At 51.7% G+C, this 21603-nt stretch overlaps 1 protein-coding gene across 2 annotated transcripts in view; it reads right to left on the bottom strand.

Moving 5' to 3' along the window:
* Positions 1-12463: 12463 nt before the first annotated feature.
* Positions 12464-21603, bottom strand: part of GGA1 (golgi associated, gamma adaptin ear containing, ARF binding protein 1) — a 116037-nt gene continuing 106897 nt past the window's right edge. For both annotated transcript variants that reach the window (XM_085601371.1, XM_085601369.1), the window contains exon 17: positions 12464-14293. In XM_085601371.1, coding sequence (XP_085457497.1) covers positions 14183-14293 — 111 coding nt within the window. In that variant the 3' untranslated portion in view covers positions 12464-14182. The remainder of the gene's footprint in view (positions 14294-21603) is intronic.

Here is a 21603-nt window from a genome sequence, read left to right as displayed (position 1 = left end):
TAAGGTGAGCATCTTGAACCTCTCCTTCCGGAGGAAGGCGTTGACGCTCCTGAGGTCCAAGTTAGGGCGTAGGCCCCCTTTGCCCTTCTTGGGAACCAGAAAGTAGTGAGAATAACAACCACGGCCTACTTCTGGACCAGGAACGCGCTCGATGAACAAGTTACTTACCTTCGGTAACGATGTATCTGTAAAAAACATTAGTTAGTTAGATTCCTCACCTTAGAATATCCCCAGGCGTCAGACTGGATCCGGAAGATTTTTGTAGCAATACCCCTTGCGCGTCGCTAGGCGTCGTCTGCGGCTCCGCGTCCGTCGTTGGCGTCGGAGTACTTAGGCGCCGCCCTCGCGCGCTGACGTCAGTTCTTGTACATAGCTTTCCGCGCCAGGAACGCAGAGCCATGCAAGAGACTGACACTGGTGCCAAAAAATCTAGGGCCCTGAAAAGGATAGCCTTAACCCTAGATGTCAGTTCGCTGAACGGGGAGGATGGGTGGGTCGGTGAGGAATCTAACTAACTAATGTTTCCTACAGATACATCGTTACCGAAGGTAAGTAACTTGTTCATCTGAAAGAAACACGTTAGTTAGATTCCTCACCTTAGAATAGATACCCAAGCAATACCAACCACGGTGGTGGGTCTGCGAACCAAGATCACACCAGAAAGTCCTGGAGGACAGAACGGCCAAAGAAGCCATCCCTCCGGACTTGGCTGTCTAGGCAATAGTGCCTGGCAAACGTGTGCAGCGAAGCCCACGTCGCCGCCTGACAGATGTCCTGCAAAGGGACTCCCCGTCCCAAAGCAGTAGTAGCCGCTGTGGCCCGAGTAGAATGGGCTCGCAGCCCAACAGGAGGGACCTTTTTTGCCAAGGAATAACAGGTTTTTATACACAAAACGACCCACCGGGAGATGGTCCGTTTGTGCACAGCTTTCCCCTTCTTAGCACCCACGTAGCCAACAAAAAGCTGGTCGTCCACCCGGAACTGCTTCGTGCGGTCGAACTAAAAGGAGAGCGCACGTTTTGGGTCCAGACGGTGGAGCCGCTCTTCCTCTTTGGAAGGATGCGGAGGCGGAAAGAAGGTGGGCAAGGTGACAGATTGCCCAAGATGAAAGGGGGTCACCACTTTCGGTAGAAAGGAAGGACGAGGCCGAAGGACAACCTTGTCCGGATGAACAGAGAGAAAAGGAGGCTTGGACGATAGAGCCTGGAGCTCACTCACCCGTCTAGCCGAGGTGATGGCTACCAGGAAAGCAGTCTTAAGAGTCAGAAGACGAAGAGGACAATTGTGAAGAGGCTCAAAGGGAGCGCACATCAGGAATGTTAAGACAAGATTCAAGTCCCACTGAGGCATTACGAAAGGGACAGGAGGGAACGTGTGAGTAATGCCCTTAAGAAAGCGTGAAACTACAGGGGACTTGAAAAGAGAGGGCTGATCAGGAAGCCGTAAGAAGGCAGATATGGCAGCAAGATAACCTTTCAAGGTGCCCAAGGCAGAGCCCTGCTGGGCCAAAGAAAGAAGAGAACCTCAGAAAGAGGGGCGGAAAGGGGATCCACAGCCTTTGCTGTGCACCATGCCACAAATTTGTTCCACCGGCAGGCGTATACCGTCTTTGAGGAGGGACGCCTGGCTGCCAGAATGATATCACAGACTTCAGGAGGCAAGTCAAATGGCATCAACTGCCGCCGCTCAATCTCCACGCATGGAGGTGGAGGCTGGACAGGTTTGGGTGGAGGACCGTCCCCTGCTGCTGCGACAGAAGATCCTCCCAAAGGGGCAGACGTATCGGAGGATCGGTCAACATACTGAGTAGCTCAGGATACCAGTACCTTCGTGCCCAATCCGGAGCCACCAAGATGACTTGGGCCCGGTCGCGCCTGATCTTCTTCAGCACTCTGGGCAGAAGTGGTATAGGCGGAAAGGCGTACAACAGACCGCAACTCCACTCGCGACGAAAAGCGTCGCTGAGCGAGTGACGCCTTGGAAATTCCAACGCGCAGAACTGCTGATATTGCGCGTTCTCGTCTGTGGCGAATAGATCTAACCAAGGCTCTCCCCACTGCTGAAAGAGACCTTGCGCCACCTCGGAGTTCAGACGCCATTCGTGATCCATCATGCACCGGCGGCTGAGTTCGTCTGCTCTGGCGTTCAGAGAGCCCGCCAGATGTTGAACCACCAGGGTGATGCCCTGGTGTTCCAGCCATGTCCAGAGGCGCAGAGCCTCCTGACAAAGGGTCCACGACCCCACCCCGCCCTGTTTGTTGCAATACCACATGGCGGTGGTGTTGTCCGTGAACACCTGCACGACACTTCCCCGGACAGAGGGAAGGAAGGCTTTCAGTGCAATTCGGATCGCATCCATCACTACGACATGCTCCGGTAGGGGTAGGGAGAGGCTCTTGCCCGTGACCCAATCGCGGTCCGTGAGCCACCACTGCAACTGCTGTGCAGTGCCCTCCGAGATCAAGACATGGTGTGAGAGGTTGCCGTGATGCTGGGCCCACTGAAACTTCAGGTCCCACTGCAGAGCCCGCATGCGCCGCCTGGCGTGATGCCCTAGTAGGATGCAGGAGGCCATCAGCCCCAGAAGCCGCAACACTAGCCTGACCGAAACCCAGGATAGAGGCCGAAAGATGGGAATCAGGGCCTGTATATCCCGGACCCGCTGTTCCGGTGGATGAACCCGGAACTGCGCCGAATCGAGAACCGCTCCGATGAAGAGGAGCTTCTGAGAGGGGCTCAGGTGTGACTTCGGCACGTTGATGGAAAACCCCAGCAAATGCAGGAGATCCGCCGTAGTCTGGAGGTGGGAGACGACTGCCTGGGGCGAGCCCGCCTTCAACAACCAGTCTTCGAGATAGAGGAAGACTGGAACCCCTGATCTGCGCAGATGAGCTGCGACCACCGCCATCACTTTCGTGAACACCCAAGGGGCACTGTTAAGGCCGAAGAGGAGCACGGTTAACTGAAAGTGCTCCTGACCCACCTTGAACCGCAGGTAACGCCGGTGGGCCGGCAGGACGGGGGATGTGGAAATATGCGTCCTGCAAGTCCAACGCTACCATCCAGTCTCCAGGGTCTAGGGCAGCTAGAACCTGAGCCAAAGTTAACATTTTGAACCGTTCCTTCCGGAGGAAGGCATTGACGTTTCGGAGGTCCAAGATAGGGCGTAGGCCCCCTTTGCCCTTCTTGGGAACCAGAAAGCAGTGGGAATAACAACCACGACCTACTTCTGGGCTCGGAACGCGCTCGACGGCCTCTTTGGCCAAGAACTTCCTCTTGCAGATGATTCAAATGATTCTCCGAGATACGGTGGTGCTGCGGTGGCATGGCTGGAGGGGTCGACTCTAAGGGGAGGGAGTAGCCCCTTCGGACGATTTGCAGCACCCACCTGTCCGAAGTGATGGAACGCCAGTGGAGCAGGTGATGGCGAACTCTGCCTCCCACTGGCGTGGAATGGGCCTGAAAGCGCGGACTAGGAGGGCTTTGAGGCGGATGCTGCTGGGGTGGATGTGGATGGACTGGCATGTTGTCCCCCTGTACCGCTTTGGCGGAATCCACGTCCACGTGGAGGTTGGTTCTGCGGCCTGTGGCTAGGCGACGTGAGGGGGCGCCCCTTCCTTGGCCACGAAAGGGGTGCAAAGCGGAAGTTTGTAGAAGCGGGCCGAGAGACCCAATGACTTGGCCGTAGCCCTGGAGTCCTTAAAGCGCTCCAGCGCACTGTCCGCTTTGTCGCCAAAGAGGCGACTGCCATCAAAGGGCATGTCCATGAGGGTGCTCTGGACATCCCCGGAAAAAGACGTGGACCGCAGCCAGGCGTGACGACGAAGCGCCACTATGGACGACATTGCCCTGCCTAGCGAGTCCGTCGTGTCCAAACCACATCGGATGGCATACCGCGCTGCATCCCGCCCCTCGGCAAGAGCCTGGGCGAGCCGCGTCCGGGCCTCCTCCGGACACAGGGGCAGCACGTCCTCCACCGTATCCCACAGAGAGTGGGAGTAACGGTCCAAGAGACAAGCAGTGTTAATAGACCGCAGCCCTAAACTAAGTGAGGAGAACAGCTTTTTACCAAACTGCTCCAGTCTCTTGGATTCCCGATCCGAGGGAGCGGACGGGAAGGAGGTCTGGGAAGTAGAGGCCTGGATAACCAGGCTCTTAGGCGTGGGGTGTTGGGACAGGAAGCTGGGTTCGCCTGGTGCAGGGCGGTGGCGCCGGGCCACGTTCCGGTCCACAGGAGGTACTGTGGAGGGCTTGGACCAGGTGCCCTTCAGAACGTCCATCAGATTGAACTCCTGAGGCGGAAGCCGGGAGCCACGAGCATTTATTTTAAAAAGGGTATATTTGTGTGTGTTGTTACTTCCTACCTTGCCGCTGCATCTTGCCACCAGTCTTGCCGGTAATTCTCCCGCGTAGACATCCCGGGGAAGCCCTCCTGCTCAGGCCACGCCCCTCGGCGCTAGGCCACGCCCCCGCCCTTTAAACGGAGCGTCAGCCTTCGCGCGGCCGGACAGATTGCACTCCTGAGGCGGAAGCCGGGAGCCACGAGCATTTATTTTAAAAATTGTATATTTGTGTGTGTTGTTACTTCCAACCTTGCCGCTGCATCTTGCCACCAGTCTTGCCGGTAATTCTCCCGCGTAGACATCCCGGGGAAGCCCTCCTGCTCAGGCCACGCCCCTCGGCGCTAGGCCATGGCCCCGCTCTTTAAACGGCGCGTCAGCCCTCGCGCGGCCGGACAGATTGAACTCCTGAGGCGGAAGCCGCGAGCCACGAGCATTTATTTTAAAAATTGTATATTTGTGTGTGTTGTTACTTCCTACCTTGCCGCTGCATCTTGCCACCAGTCTTGCCGGTAATTCTCCCGCGTAGATATCCCAGGGAAGCCATCCTGCTCAGGCCACGCCCCTCGGCGCTAGGCCACGCCCCCCACCCTTTAAACGGCGCATCAGCCTTCGCACGGCCGGACAGATTGAACTCCTGAGGCGGAAGCCGGGAGCCACGAGCATTTATTTTAAAAATTGTATATTTGTGTGTGTTGTTACTTCCTACCTTGCCGCTGCATCTTGCCACCAGTCTTGCCGGTAATTCTCCCGCGTAGACATCCCGGGGAAGCCCTCCTGCTCAGGCCACGCCCCTCGGCGCTAGGCCACGCCCCCGCCCTTTAAACGGCGCGTCAGCCTTTGCGCGGCCGGACAGATTGAACTCCTGAGGCGGAAGCCACGAGCATTTATTTTAAAAATTGTATATTTGTGTGTGTTGTTACTTCCTACCTTGCCGCTGCATCTTGCCACCAGTCTTGCCGGTAATTCTCCCGCGTAGACATCCCGGGGAAGCCCTCCTGCTCAGGCCACGCCCCTCGGCGCTAGGCCACACCCCCTCATACTATATCATGTGTCTCTCCCGGACGCGCAGCGGGCGCGCTTAAGGCAAGCCCGTCTGCGCCCGTCCGCGGTCTAGGGCTATACCTTCTGTCCCACGGGAGAGACATAAACGTTGGAGCAGGCAGGAACTGCTGACTCTTTGTGTGTCTACCCCATGTCTACATAAATTGAGAGTGGAAGACAATACTGGCTGTGAATACTGTCATTTCTCTTTTGATCCTGGCAGGGATGTGGCTCCCAGAGACTATATTCTGGATTGTGTCCTACTTAACGTACGTTCTCTGCGGAAACACAAATTAGATCTTTACGCTCTACTCACTGAGAAACAATGGGATCTTGTGTTTCTTACTGAGACATGACTAGATGAAGGCTCTACCCCTGATGCCTTAGAGGCACTTCCAGAAGGCTATACTATGCTTAGGCAAGACAGACTCACCGGAAGAGGAGGGGGCATTGCTATTATAGCACAGAAAAATCTACGTTGTCAATTAGACCACTCCTCTATCCTGGACAGTGAAGCAGGGAGCTTCACTGTCAAAGTGAATGAGAGCTGTACGCTGAAGGGCATGCTAATTTATAGACCCCCAGGCCCTATAGCCAGGTTTGGGGAGAGTCTGGTGGAAGGCATAATGGAGGCAGTGTTATGCACAGACACATTTTTGGTACTAGGGGATCTTAACCTACATCTAAACAGTCCCACAGATAATGTTAGTAGGGACTTCTGCCAGGCATTGGGAGCCCTCCAATTGAATCAAATAGTAAGTGGTCCAACTCACCAGTTGGGACACTTACTGGACCCCATATTCGTCAATTGGGGGGGAAGTAGAAGCTAGGACCCCTATTCCCATCCCTTGGTCGGATCATCACCTGGTACCATTCTTCATACGAATTTCCGGGGTTAAACTCCCGGAGCCAGCTATACTGTACCATCCCAGGCGGAGATGGGCTACCTTCTCTCAGGCTAAATTTAGTGCGGCACTGACCAAAGGGGGAAACCCTGGGGGGGATGATGCGGATACGGCTAATTTCAATCTATGCAAGCGTATCAACGAGGCGCTTGACTGCACAGCCCCACTTTCGCATGCCAGATTGGGTGGCCGCCTTAAAAAAACTGCCCCGTGGTTCAGTGATGAACTACGGGTCACGAAAACAGCACTGAAGCAAGCCGAAAGACAGTGGCGTGGGGCTCCGTCTAAGGAAACTAGGGAAGCCTACCTAACGAAGAGGCGAATTTATCACGGGCTTATCAGGAAGTCCAAAGCAGCATACTACACCATTAGAATTAGCGAAGCTGACAACTCGACGAGGGAGCTCTTCTTGCTCTATAAAACCCTCTCGAGTGGGAAACCAGCCATGGTTCCTGATGACTGTTCGGTAGAATCCTGTGATAGGATTGCGGATTTTTTTCCCGAAAAGATAGCAAATATCTACTCGGCATTTCCCAGTCATCCCATTGCTGGAACCGACTTTGCAGAAAGCCCGAGGGAATGTAGAGATAGACATACTCTGACCAACTTTGTCACCCCGCCCTCGGAGGATCTACTAAAAATCTGTTTATCCGTCAAATCAGGCTCCCCGAGGGATCCCACCACACCGAAACGGCTAGTGGATAGTCTATCGGTGCTAGAACCGTATATAAGACGCCTATTAGATGTGTCTTTTAGCACCAAGACCGTGCCCAAAGCCTGGAAACAGGCGGTGGTTCTACCTCTTAGAAAGAAATCTAACATCAGCTTTGAGAAATTAGAGAACCTTCGGCAGATCTCCCTTTTGCCCTATCTGGCTAAAGTGGCAGAAAAAACGGTAAATATGCAACTGATGGATTTCGTGGATAAGGCAGCTCTACTACACGATACCCAGTTTGGTTTCCGTCCCCGCCATTCTACGGAATCAGCGCTTTTGATGGCTGTGGAGACCTTGCGCCAGGGGGTGGATGAGGGTCATACTATGGCCCTCATCCTATTGAACCTGAGTGCAGCATTCGACACCGTAGCTCATTCCACCCTGCTACGGTGTCTGAATATTGGCGGAATAACTGGAGCTGCCCTCGCATGGATCCAGTCCTTTCTCACGGGGAGAAGCTTTCAGGTCCGCCAGAGCGAGTGTTATTCCAGGGATATTGGATTGGACCAGGGCGTACCCCAGGGATCGTCCCTGAGCCCCACCCTATTTAATCTTTATGTCTCCCCAGTGGCCCGTATTGCTGTGGGCCATGGTCTGTACATCGTGTCCTACGCCGACGACACGCAGCTGGTTATCTCCCTCTCGCGAGCGCCGGGTCTTGCGGCAGACAGTTTCAGAGTCTGCATGCAAGACCTTGCAGCCTGGATGTCCGCCAACTGCCTTAAACTAAATGGCAGCAAGACTGAGGTACTCGTAGTGGGGGGGAACCCATCTGTCTCGTCGTCGCCGTGGTGGCCTCCATGCTTGGGAGAGGCTCCAACACCTTGCCAAGAAGTTCGGAACCTTGGAGTCTGGTTAGATGCTGACCTGTCTTTTGGACCGCAGATAGGACGTGTGGCGGGCGTCTGTTTCAGCGTCCTGAAAAGTTTACGGAAGATTTTAGATCTCCTCCCTACGTCAGCCCGCAAAACGTTGGTGCACGCCCTCGTCACATCACGCCTGGATTATGGCAATTTGCTGTACCTAGGAGCAACCAACAAGGCCTTAAATCGCCTTCAGGTGCTGCAGAATGCGGCAGCTCGCCTCATTTTAAAATTTCCCAGAAGAGTGGCCTCTAATACCGCCCTTCGGACTCTTCACTGGTTGCCAGTGAGGAGCAGGGTGGAGTTTAAGGCCCTCTGTACCTGCCATCGCATCCTTACTGGGAAAGCGCCAATACCGCTCCAGAACTTGATCACCAGGTATGAACCAACACGCTCCCTTCGCTCCTCCCACAGAGGCCTTTTAAAGGTCCCGAGGATAAGGCGGGCTCGCATGGGAGGTAGATCTTTTCGCTACCTGGCGGCTAAGAGCTGGAATGGTCTACCTTTGGACCTCCGTCTTGAGTCATCTGAACTGGGCTTTAGGAGGAAGTTAAAAACATATCTATATACTCGCTAGCTTGCACAGTCTCATTGGTTGTGTCCGTGGGAGTCAATCTGTTTTAGCGCGGGGACACGCTTTGAGCGTAACCAAGCGCTTTATAAAATTCCCTTATTATTATTAGTGCTTCGCTAAATGGCAGCAGAGGCTCCGAGGAGCTTGCTGACGGTTGGAGCACTTCAGTGAGGAGGTTAGTCCTCACGGCCACAGTAGGGAGCTCCAGCCCAAGGGCTTCGGCTGCCTTACGCAACGCCACAGGAAAGGTAGCACCTTCCTCCGAAGCCACAGTCGGAGAGATGAAGCCAGTGTCAGGGGAGGTGTCAAGGCCACTGGCATCCCCCAGCTCATTTGCCCAGTCCTGTGATAACTGACCCTGGCGGGTCAGAGGGTCATCAGACACCTCCCAGTCGCCACCGTCATCTGATTCCTGGTAAACAGGTGGAATGATCGGAGCCGGGCGGAAGATGAAATGGTCACCCATCGGCGTCGGATGCAGCGCCTGGACCGGGACTTAACTGGGGAACGACTTCATCTGGAGACAGCGCCAGGGGTGGCACCGGTGTCGGCGCCGGCGGAGGAGGGGTCGTGAGGTCGCCCGGCACCGACTGAGATCCAGGCCTGGATCCCGCGGGGACCTGCGGCGTCAGGATCGGAGTCGAAGACGGTGCCGGAGCTGCCGGCTCGCTAGGCCTCCCATTGGAGCCCGCGGGGCCAGGCGTCGACGGCGGAGCCAGGCCCCTCATGGCCGAGAGGGAGGCACTGATCTCCGCTGGAGTCGCGTCAGTCCCAGGGACCGGCGGGTATGGGGACGGACCCGGCTCCTGCGGCTCTGACGGAGCCGCGGGGGTGGTACCACCCAGACCCTAGACCGAGTCGCGCGACTGGTGAGGGGAGTCTGAAGAGCGATGTCGTCTCTTGGACTTCTTACTACGCTTCGACTTACCCGAACAATTGGAACCCGATGAGCGGTGATGATGGCTGCGGCTCCGCAACCAGTGCCTCGACCTCCTCCTCGACCGGGACCGTGAACGGAGCCGAGTGCCGGAGCTCGAGAAGCTTGCGGGACTGCTCCCGCCTAGCCTTCGAGGTCAAGGCCCAGCAGTCGAGGCACGACTCCGCATCGTGGTCGGCCCCAAGGCAGTAAAGTCACAGGTTTTGAAACCAGGTATCCTACCGGCACCAGTATCGAGTCGACGAGAGTAGACAAAAGAGTCCAAAAAGTTTAGTCAAAAATTGACTAAAAGGGTAAGCTCTTCCCGGATCGGCGCTGTCTGGCGTGGAAAAAAGAAGAACTGACGTCAGCGCGCGAGGGAGGCGTCTAAGTACTCCGACGACATCATTCCGGCGCATGACGCCGACGACGGACGCGGAGCCGCAGACGCTTAGCGACGCGCAAAAAGTATTGCTGACAAAAAATCTTTACGGATGCAGCCTGACGCCTGGGGATATTCTAAGGTGAGGAATCTAACTAACGTGCTTCTTTCAGATACACTTAACAATCCATTGAGAAAGTATACTCATTTGAATAGCTTATCCTACCTTCTATCTGCAAACATCTGGTCATCAACATGCACATCTTTGGTCCTGTCTACATAAACACTAAGCTCCCTCCTGAAATCCGGGCCTACAGAGCCTCTGCTGATTCTTGGCAGGATGCATCGGAGGAAAAAGCATAGGCAAATCAATAAGATAACACCTGAAACGACAAGCTACCCATGGTCAAATTACTCTACAGACCAATCTGTCCAGAAAAAATACATATTATAAAGTACCTTTAACGACAATACCTCAGCTTCACCTACTCTGCAAGCCAAATCAGTGACACTCAAGAATTTTAAATAAGAACAACCAAATAGAAGAATCATGCATTGGCTCACATGGTGATGCCATAACAAACGTGAGAACTAAGGGGCTCATTACAATGGCGGGCGGACTGACATCGCTGCAGTGCTGGGACTGGCCGCCGGTAAGGCGGCGGTCCCACTCAGTGTATTAGGATGTGCCCGCCACTATGGCGGGAGCATCCAGGCCCCGGATCATTGCAGACGGTGCTGCTGGCAGCAGCACCGTTCGCAATGCACAAATGGCACATAGTGCATTTCCATGCACAACATGGCAGGCACCACGCGGTGCCTGCCACCTTGTGCATGGAAATGTAGGGGGGTACCCCGGGTACCCCCCAGTGCACATTGACCCTCATCCCACACAGAGGGGGTCCGCAACAGGCCCCAGAACCCAGCCTCCGCCAGCATTGCAATCTGGCGGGAGGTGCCTGCTCGTGATGATTGCTGTGGCGGAAGCATGGCGGGCGGTCTTTGTGACCGCCGTGGTCAGTGAGCCATTCCCCCGCCATCTTAATGTGACGGGGGAAAATGAGAGCCAGATGGCGGAGAGACCACCACCGCAGGCCCTGCATTGGCGGTCCCTACGCCATCGTAATGAACCCCTAAATTCAGATCCAATTGAGGCCCCACGAAAGGAGTGGGTGGAAAGGCATGATTTAATCCTTTCAGGAAAATGATCACCAAAGAATTGTGAGGCAATAAGGGTTAATCTGGTAAGTACAAGAACCAACGACAGTAACTAAATAGCCCTTCACCATGCCTACAGTAAGAGACTAGCTAACCAACAACAGAGAAAATCTCAAGGCAGAGAGAGAAACAAGAAGAGAGCTAAGCAACAAAGCAAGCCCAGCACCTACATACACAATCTTTTTAGAGAAACAAAAATGACATCTGTTGGTTCAGAAGGAAGGCCAAACAGCCGTCTTCTCTTTTCAGTTTTTTAAGCATGCAGATTGAGAGCCTGAAAATTGTGCTGTAGAATAGAACTCAACTTATATGTTGTGTGAGGAGAGCCTGTAGGAGAGGAGTGAAACGAAAGTGCACACATTGAAAAATAACTCTAAATACCAGACTCTCCTTGTAACAAAGATTGAAATTTCAGTGAATCAGGAGGCATTTCTTTAATAGGAGAACAAAACAGCTAGCACTTTGTTTAAAGTTGGACAAGGAATTCTTGTGTGGAAATGGGTGTAACTGCCCACAGTCTTACATCTGCCCATCAGTGGTTGTTACACACTGATCTGGCAACCATCTAGAAGAGATCACCATATCAATGCAATGTAAGGAAATCTTCAAACAGGTAAAAATGCAGCTTGTTTGGAAAACTTAAAATCAATGCAAAAAATATGTAGGCATGGTGTATATGCAGTTCTATGTTGTAGTAGTTGGATTTTTTGTAGGTGGTATAATGTTCAAGGGAAGTTGTCAAGTTGTCCGTGGTGGAGGTTACAGGCTGTCAAGGGCATACAAAGTGTTGTAAGACGAGGTTTGTGTTGAATGTAGTGATATAAGTGGTGGTATATGTATCCATGTATGGTGTAGGAGGCGATATTCAGAGAATACCAAGATTGGGTCAGGAGGATCAAATAAGTGTCAAATTTTCAAAAAATCCTAGAAACAAAATGTATAATGAATCCAAATAGAACCCATTTACATGGTAATCAGTGTAAAAACCTGGCTCTGCGCATCCTGAATCTACAGTGGACAACCTGCGTTGAAGATGCAACTGTAGAGGTAATGTTATCCTGTGATGGGTGCCTGTGAGGGTATGGGTGTACTATGCAAGTGATAAGGTGGTGGTGTACGTAACCTATGGGGACAAAGGGTGGTTAGAGCTCAAAATGGGAAAACAGGCACCCCAACAACAAAAAGCTATTATAGAGTTGAGCTAAACAAGGATTAGAAATAAGAATTTCTTAGCATCCACTGCTACGGTTAAGTGTCTACTCTTACAACATGACCAGCAGAATACTTGCCCAGGAGCATCCATTTGCATTAAAAGAGGATCAGTACCATATGCGTATGGCAATGTGGGCTGCAGAGCACTTCTCATTTGGAGGCAATAAATATGATCCAGTTTACCACCTCCTGTCACAGGGCCCACTCTACCCATAACACCAATCTGATAGCTAGCTAGTGGAGCTAGAGCTTCACTGACCAACCCAAATAAACAAAAATAAGCAAACCACACCAGAGGAGAATATTGATTTTATTACACCCCATAAATACATTATTAGCTTGCTGTTTCTTTTACAGACGTTATTCCTTCCTTGCACCCAATCAATCGAGGAATACATATTATATACAAGGGCAGTAGGCAAAGGGTGGCGACGGAGGAGGAAATAAAAATTAAAAATAAACTTACAACGCCCTACACCTCCTGCGTCACCCAGTGCCTCTGAGAAGATTGAGAAGAAAAAAATAGATTTATATATAATTAGGATTTGGTATAAGACACAGTGGAATCCCATCACAAAGTGGGGGCGTCGGAAGCAGTAATGGCCCAAGAAACAGGATGGGGCAGTTGCAAAGCCAACATGGGCTTCTTTAGTCCTACCCTTCTCAATTCCTGCCACCTACAAGGTCAAAGGTTAAGGAATCACAAAGATTACTAACTTTGGAAGGGTAAATGGATGGCTGACAGTTGTGTGAGGGGTAACCCAGCAAGTGTTAAAGTCAGGTAGACCCCAACCTTCTTACATCTTCAAAGTCTTCTCACTTCGTCTAAGTGCCAGTTTGCGCCCAGTGCCCCCACAATACCAAAGCATGCATGCTTAAAGGCCACAGGGTTGAAAGAAGGCTCCCTAAAATGAAAATGAAGACCCAGGGTGCAGAGAGGACTACTGATTGGAGCTATCTGGGTAGTAAAAGAGAACAGAGGCTTTATAATATTTAGCAAGACAGGATTAAAAAAGAGGCTGTTTTATGGGAAATCAGGGCAGAAAGAAAAGAAGTGAAGAATTACTAGGAATGAGTGCGAACAAGGGAGGAAAGGAGGTAAAGGAAGCTACTCAATGTAGGGGAGAAGCAAGAATTCTTAGTTTCCATGCTCTCCCAAGATCTGTGTGCTTGTTCCAGTAACCGATCCTCTAAGGACTAGTGAGTGTGGGTGGGCACATGGTGGGATGGAGGCGGCTCTGGTCGTTTTGACTCTTGCGATTCAGCTGCAGAGAGAGGCTGATATTGGTGAATAGAAAAGGCACGCATAGCCTTCCCTTCAGCAGTGCTAGGATAAACTGGTTTAGAAAACAGGGTTGGGTCGATGACCAGGCTAAGGAGTTCCACTGGACCATGCCACCCTCATACTTGGTCGCATACATAGTGGGGAACAGGGACTCGAGAGCTATGAAGCTTTGGCTGGCAAATGGTATGTGGAAGGTATACCCACAAACACCCCCAAAATGTATATATGACCTCCAACCCACATGAACTTTGCCCAGCATCACGCTTAAACACCTGAGAAGACTGTGCCTTTCCTCTCGTCTTGCAGCTCTGCTCACCAGTCACAGTTTACAGAAACTGAGGTCATGTTAGGGGGGGTTTTAAAGAGAGGTCAAGTGAATATCAGTCACCCCCCTACGACTTAGTTATGGCTTTAAAGGCCTTTGTGTCCAGCCTAACATAGCCACAAGAGAGCAAGATGGCGGAAAAATCTTCACATTTCCACAGAACAGGCTGTTACCGCCCTCTACCGACCCTGAGCTTCCCGGGTCAGAAGCAGGAAAGGAACTGAAGTGCAAATCCAATGATTAAACAGAAGACATCTGAGAAGGTTCTAGCCACCACCCCAAGAGGGAGGGGCAGACCCCAACCCAATAACTCTTGCGCGAGCAACAAGGCTCCCTGGCCTCCAGAGGGCGCTGATGAGGCATTGTGTTGACCTTCACTCTTCTTCCGGGTATGTTGTCACAGCTATAGTGTCCCCCAAGACTCTGGAGGGGGAAATTGGTCGACGTCACCCATCTCGTTGAAGGTCTGGTCACCCATAGTAAAAGTCAACTTGTACCGGAGACGCACCTTCTCCTGTGAAGGATGATCAGACAAAATAAAGTAGGTGATCAAAGAACACAGAGCCATAAGAAGGCAAACAATAATAGAGGATTTACAGCATCTGAGCAGGGAGTGTGTAAGATAAGAGACAGACATTAACATTGACAGAAGGAAAAAGAGAAGAACATTGGAGGGAGAAATCTTCATATGAGGGGGGCAAGACCATTAGAGAGCTGGAGAGGGACCTGAGAGGATTAGAAAGAAACACTGGGAGGGGGAAAGAGACATTGGGAGAAACAGGACATTGGGAAAGCATGACTTGGGTGAAACAGAACATGGGGGAGGAGGGCCGTGGTAAACAACCTTGGATGCAGTTTGTAGTTTCAGCATCGGGAGATAGGGATGTCTGATGGTTAGAAGGGAGACTGGGACATTATAGTGAATATAGGGATCTCAGACTGGGAGACATGTCAGAGAGGGGAGTGAGTCATCTGACTAGAGAGAGAGAACGGATTCATCTGAAAGGATAGAGGGTCATACTTGACCGAGCATCATCTGCTGGGGCTATACTGTCACTAAGGAGAGAAGAAGGTTCTAATACGAGAGTGATGAGGAGTGGGGAAGAGAGGGAGGGAAAGACGATACTCTGAGTGTATTAGATGACAGCAATAGTCATTACAGTGAAGCAAGGCTTATCAGCGCCAGGGGAAGAAACATCCTCAGAAAGGAGACCCCTACTTTCTCTGTTCCTTTAGTTATAACTCGGGATGAAAGCGGCCTTGGTCTTGGTGAGTCTTGTAATTCATCTTGAGAGATACTTGTGCCTGACACTGGATTGCCTTTTTTGGACAGTACCTTTTCCAGTCCAAAGGGTTTATAATCAACCCATAAAGGAGGACATTAGCTGGCAGGGCTCTAACGAGGGACAGAAGACAACTGCCAAAGCTGATGCAGTTAACTCAAGCTCAGAAGTAGCATGGTTACATGGCCCAAATGACAAAAAATGTATTCACCTTAGGTTATACTGGAGGAAAGGAAGTTAGGACTATCCAAAAGTGAAAAACACTATAACAATCCGGCCACAGTGTGACTACCCAGAGCAAGAGGAGACTGGAGGAGCAGAACTGGTGTTTTTGTGGATTCGGTATGGCTGATATCAGAGGGGCTGAGACAGGCTTGTCTGAGTTAAATGGTGAAGTCTAGTACACAAAGGCAACTCAAATACAGGCGTAGGCAAGAGCTTGTTTGGAGGAGAGAAGATATAGGTGCACCCAACTCACCAGATTTCTCCAGGAATAATGCATTTGCAACTTGTGAAATCCACAAGGGAACCATCTTTTTGTGCTGGCACACACTGTCTTACTTGGACAGTATACACAAAATCTCCTGGTCCCAAACACAAACAAAATACAACATTCCACTACATCACATACTATTAGACAAACACTGCTTGTACTTTACTGGAGAGGCCCCAGTAGGCCCTTCGTCACCAGGAGCATAGGTATGCAAGGCATGTGCCCCATGACTATAATCAGTTGCCACCAACTCTATGTCAACCCATAGTTGGGTGTGACGGGGCAACAGCCTCCTTTACTATGGTTGGGGTTACAGTTACAGTGTATTCTTGGGCCAGAAGAGCATTGTGCATTGATGGACAAGTTACTTACCTTCGGCAACGCCTTATCTGGTAGAGACATGATCTAACCTCATATTCCTTACTCCAAGCGTGAGACTGGATCCGGAAGATTTTGATAACAATGCCTCTGCATGCCAGTTGGTAGCATCGGTCAACTCCGCGTGATGTCGGCGTCGTCGTGTTAGTCGTCCTCATGGCGTCCGCGTCATCAATATAACTGCCACTAGGACGCACTGACGTCAGCACTTTTCAAGACTTTTCCATGCCAGGAGCGCGGTGCTATGAAGTGACTGACCGTAGTGTGTTAAAAAGACAACTAGGACACTGAAGGGGAACCACTTTGACACTAAAAACAAATCTGCAATGCAGGGAGGATGGGTGGGCGGTATGGCATCTACGGCTAGATCATGTCTCTACCAGATAAGGCGTTACTGAAGGAAAGTAACTTAGTCTATCTGATAGAGACACCTAGCCGCAGATTCCTTACTTTTGAACAGATACCCAAGCAATACCTTCCCCAGAGGTGGGACTGCGGAAGAGTGTTAAACCAGGAAATCCTGAAAGACAGAGCGGCCAAAGGGGCCCTCCCTGCGAACCTGAGAATCTAGGCAATAGTGTCTGGCGAATGTGTGCAGAGATGCCGAAGCGGACACTTGGCAGATATCAGCAATTGGAACACCATGCTGTAGGGCAGTGTTAGCCACTTTGTCCCCTGGTAGAATGGGCCTTAAGGCCTTCAGGAGGCTATTTCTTTGCTGAGAGAATACAGAGAAAAACCCAGCGTGATATGGTCCCCTTTAGAACACATGCCCCTTCTTTGCTCTCAAGTACCCTATAAAGAGTTGGTCATCCACCAGAACTCTTAGGTGCGATCAAGGTAGAACGATCACGCTTTTTTTGGGTCCAGATGGTGGAGACGCTCCTCCACCTTAGAAGGATGTGGAGGTGCAGAGTAACAGACTGTGCCAGATGGAAGGGTGTTACCACTTTAGGCAGAAAAAATGCCCTAGTCCGGAGTACCACTTTGTCCGGAAAGACAGTCCGGTAAAGAGGCTGTGATGACAGTGCCTGCAGTTCGCTTACCCTCTTGGCAGAGGTAATTGCCACCAAAAAGGCTGTTTTGATAGGTAGTAGCCGTAGAGAGCAGTTGTGTTGTAGCTCAAACGGCGCGCACATCAAGAAAGTAAGACCAAATTAAGGTCCCACTGTGGCATAATAAAAAGGGGAAGGGGGAACAAATGGGTTAGACCTTTAAAAAAAAACTCCCCACAAGAGGGGATTTAAAAGTTAAGGCTGATCTGGCAGCCAAAATAAAGGCAGATCGGGCCGAAAGGTATCCCTTCAGAGTGCCTAGAGCAGAGCCCTGCTGGGCAAGGAAAGAATGAACATCTGACAATGAGGCAGATAAGGCGTCAGTAGACCTTTCTGTACAAGAATTAGAAAATTTGTTCCATCAGCAGGCGTATACTGACTTCGTGGAGGGATGCGTGGCTGCCAGGATAGCTTCACAGGCTTTGGCATGAAGGTAAAACGCTGTCAATTGTCGCTGCTCAATCTCCACGCAAGGAGGTGGAGGGTAGACAGGTTCGGGTGGAGAACTCTCCCTCTGCTGTTGAGACAGAAGATCCGCCCGAAGGAGCTGCCTGATCGAAAGTTTGATGCTCATTGCCTGAAGCTCGGGATACCAGACTCTCTGTACCCGGTCCAGGGCCACAAGAATGACTTGTATTAATTAGCTTCTGATCTTCTTGAGCACTCTGGGCAGGAGTGGTATGGGCGGAAAGGTGTACAGGAGGCCTGAGCTCCACTTGCGACGAAAAATGTTGCAGAGGAAGAGCCACCTTGGAAACTCCAGCAGGCAAAATTGCCGACATTATATGTTCTCTTCAGAGGCGAACAGATCTAACCAAGGCTATTCCCACTGCTGAAAGAGTCCTTGCACCACCTGCGGATGAAAACGCCACTCGGATCTGCAAGGCACCGGCGGCTGAGTTCGTCCGCTCTGGCATTCAGAGACCCGGCCAGATATTGAACCACCAGAGAAATGCCCTGTTGCTCTAGAGACAGAGGATCCACGACCTCACCTCGCCATGTTTGTTGCAGTACCGCATGGCAGTGGTGTTGTCCATGAACACCTGAACCAGCCTTCCCTTGATGGTCGGTAAAAAGGCTTTCAGTGCCAATCGGATCCCCTGAAGCTCCAACAGGTTGATATGGAGCATGGCTTCCACCGGTGACCTGAGTCCCCTGATCTCCACCTCTCCCAGATGGCCGCGCCATCAAGGAAGAGACGCATCCTTCACTACTTTGAGAGCTGGGTGGGGGAGAGGGATTTAGCTTGGACCCAATCTCGGTTTGTTCGCCACCACGGCAGGTCTTTCACAGTGCCCTCTGATATCTGATCCGGTTGGTGAGATTTCCCCAATGCTGTGCCCAATGGAACTTCAGATCCCACTGCAGAGCCTGCATGTGCCATCTGGCATGGTGCACAAGCAGGATGCAGGAAGCCATGAGGTCCAACAGCCTTAGAGTAATTCTCACCAAAATCCAGGATGGAGGCTGAAATATCGGTATCCTAGCCTGAATATCCTGCAAACACTGCTCAGGAGGATAAGCCCAAAACGGCACCGGGTCAGAATTGCTCAGATGAAAGGGAGCGCCTGAGAGGGGGTCAGGTGCGACTTCAGCACGTTGAAAGTGAATCTCAGCGAGTGCAGGAGGTTCGCAGGAGTCTGGAGGTCGGAGCCGACTGATTGGGACGAGTCTGCCTTCAGCAACCAGTCATTGAGATAGGGGAAGACTGGAACCCCGGACCTTCGCAGATCGGCTGCAACCACCGCCATCACCTTTGTGAACACCCGAGAGGCACTGGTAAGGCCAAAAGGGAGCACTGCAAACTGAAAGTGGTTGTGGCCCACCGTAAACCTGCAGATAGCGATGATGGGCAGCTAGGGCAGGAATATGGAAATAGGCGTCCTGCAAGTCCAATGCTACCATCCAGTCTCACAGGTTCAGAGCAGATAGGACATGAGCGAGGGCGAGTGTCCTGAACTTCTTCTTGAGGAAGTAGTTGAGGGCTCCGAGGTCGAGGATAGGACGAAGGCCTCAGTCCTTCTTTGGAACCAGAAAATAGGGAGAATAACAACCTCAGCCTATTTCTGGCCCGGGAACCCTCTCTATAGCTCCCTTGGCCAAGAGAGTCTTTACTTCCTCGTGGAGTAGGGCAAGGTGATCCTCCATCAGCCGATCGTAAGCTGGAGGCATGGATGGAGGGGTAGTCTGAAAGGGGAGGGAGTAGCCCCTTCGGACTATTTCTAACACGCAACCGTCATAGGTGATGTCCTGCCAGTGGTGGAGGTGATGGTGTATATTGCCACCAACCGGATGTGTATGATCCAGGGGAATAGAACTAGGAAGGTTTTGCGGTGGAGGAGGGGATTGTGGCTTGGCTCAAATTCTGGCAACCCAAACCTCGAGGTCGGGGTGAACCGCGTACACGGCCTCACAGAGGTTGGTGAACTGGCCAGAGTAAGGTTGGCACGGTTGGAAGCCCCTTCCGTAGCCACGAAAAGAAGCGGAAAGCAGAGACAAGCAGGGATGTTGTGGTGAGGCCTAAGTCCTCAAGCGCTGCATATGCCTTGTTTTCGAAAGAGACCGGAGTCATCAAAGGACATGTCCATAACATTTCCCTGGACACCCCCTGAAAATCCAGGCGTCCTAAGCCAAGAATGACGTAGTATTGCCACTGTGGAGTAAATTGCTCTACCTAGTGAGTCTGTCGTGTCCAAGCCACATCGGATGGCGAACTTCGCGGCATCTCTCCCTTTTGAAATTGCTTGGAAGAGCAGTACCTGGTCCTCCTCTTGAGACTCTGGGCAGCACCTGCAAAACCGTATCCCATATCAAATGGGAATAACGGGCCAAAAGGCATGCGTTGTTCAGCAAATGCAATGCAAGACTGGTGCAAAATAAAATTTTCTTCCCACAGCTTTCCATTCTTTTGGATTCCCTGTCTGGGGGTGCGGAAGGAAAGGCGTGACAGGAAGTGGAAGCTTGAACCACCAAGTTTTGTGGGGTAGGATGAGCGATGAGGAAAGCTGGGTCACCCGGTGCATAGCGATGGTGGCAGGCAATCATTCTGGTCAAAGGAGCCTCTGTGCTGGGCTTGGACCAGGTGCCCAGAAGAACGTCTTTCAAGGCCTCATTGAAAGGCAGCAAGGTTTCCGAGGTGAAGACCTCAGGGCTGCAGGACCTCTGTCAAGACATTAGCCTCAACTGCCACAGTAGGAAGCTTCAGGTCCAAGACCTCTGCAGCCCTATGCACCACCATTGCGAATGATGTCCCCTCCTCCATAGCCAGGATAGGGGAAGACAGCATTCAGAATCTGGGGAGGTGTCCAGGCCACTAGCATCAACCAGTACATATCCTGAGGTTGCGGGTTTTGCTGTACGGCGTCGGTCTCAGCATCAGTGGACACCCGCCCTGCTCCATGTTGTCCTGTATGGCGATTGGGGAGGAGCAGAACCCAGGGGGTCTCCATCATCTGAGCCTGCAGGGCCCGAAGGCGCACCAGCAGGGTCAGGCCACCCAAATATGGTGCACATGGCGTCATAAAATTCCTTGAGTTGGGCGGGGGTCGCTTCCGGGCCTAGAAAGGGAAAGAAACGCGGAGCCGACCCAGGCCCCCGCTTTACGGAGTGAAGCCTCGAGCGCTGAGGTTCCTCCTCTGTCTTGTCACGTGACGGATGGGGCGAAGTCGAAGCACGCTTCGACTTCTTGTGCTTTTTGTGATGCCTCTTAACTGACCGCAATGACTTCGACCCGCTGGAGTGGTGTTTGAGCCTTCCTCTCTACCGAGAACGATCGTGGCGCCGGGCCATGATCAGCTTTAGTGACCGCTCCCTCAAAGCCTTCGGCGCCATGGCACAGCAATTAGAGTATGACTTCATGTCGTGGTCGTGCTCCAGGCACTACCGACACACCAAATGGTGGTTTGTGACCGACATGGCGCCGTGCCAGGCGCTGCACGGCTTGAACCCTGAGGCTTTCTCACCAGACATACCTAGCACACCAAAAGGAGTCAACAAATAGTTGAATAAAATCTGCAAAATGTGACAGAGGGGTAGCTTTCATCAACAGATCTGCACTGGCTGGCGCAGAAAGAGAAGAACGGGCGTCAGCATGCCAAAGTGGCGGTTAAATTGATGACGCGGATGTCACAACAACAACAAACACGATGCTGACAATGTCACACGGAGTCAAGCAACACCACTTACCGGCAAGCAGGGATACTGCTATCAAAATCTTCTGGATCCAGCCTGACGCCTGGGAGTTCAAAGGTAAATTATCTGCAACTAGACGTCTCTATCAGTTTGTGAACATCATACAATCACAATCATGGAGTACCTTGGTGTGCAAGATTATCAATTCTACCAGGAGAACTAAACAAAGGAGATCAAATAAATGTCACAATTCTCTTCGAGAACATTTTTAAAGAACCTTTTGTGGAGGGACACAATCAGCTAACTTGAATCATGGGTTCAAAGGTTGTATGCCACACAGTAAATTGGCTGAATTGGAGTACTTTTTTGTAATATAGGACGTGGTTACAACAGAGCTCGAGAGGGTGATTTTTCAATAGAAAGGGTAACTTTAGAGCTGGCAATGATCAGGGTTAAGTATTCAGCTGGCAGGGAGTTCAAAGGC

This window comes from Triturus cristatus, chromosome 4_2 (genome assembly GCF_964204655.1).
Source record: "Triturus cristatus chromosome 4_2, aTriCri1.1, whole genome shotgun sequence".
In the NCBI taxonomy this organism is placed as follows: Eukaryota; Metazoa; Chordata; class Amphibia; order Caudata; family Salamandridae; genus Triturus; species Triturus cristatus.
Note: the sequence above shows the minus strand (reverse complement) of the source record. Positions and strands in the feature narration are given on the sequence as shown.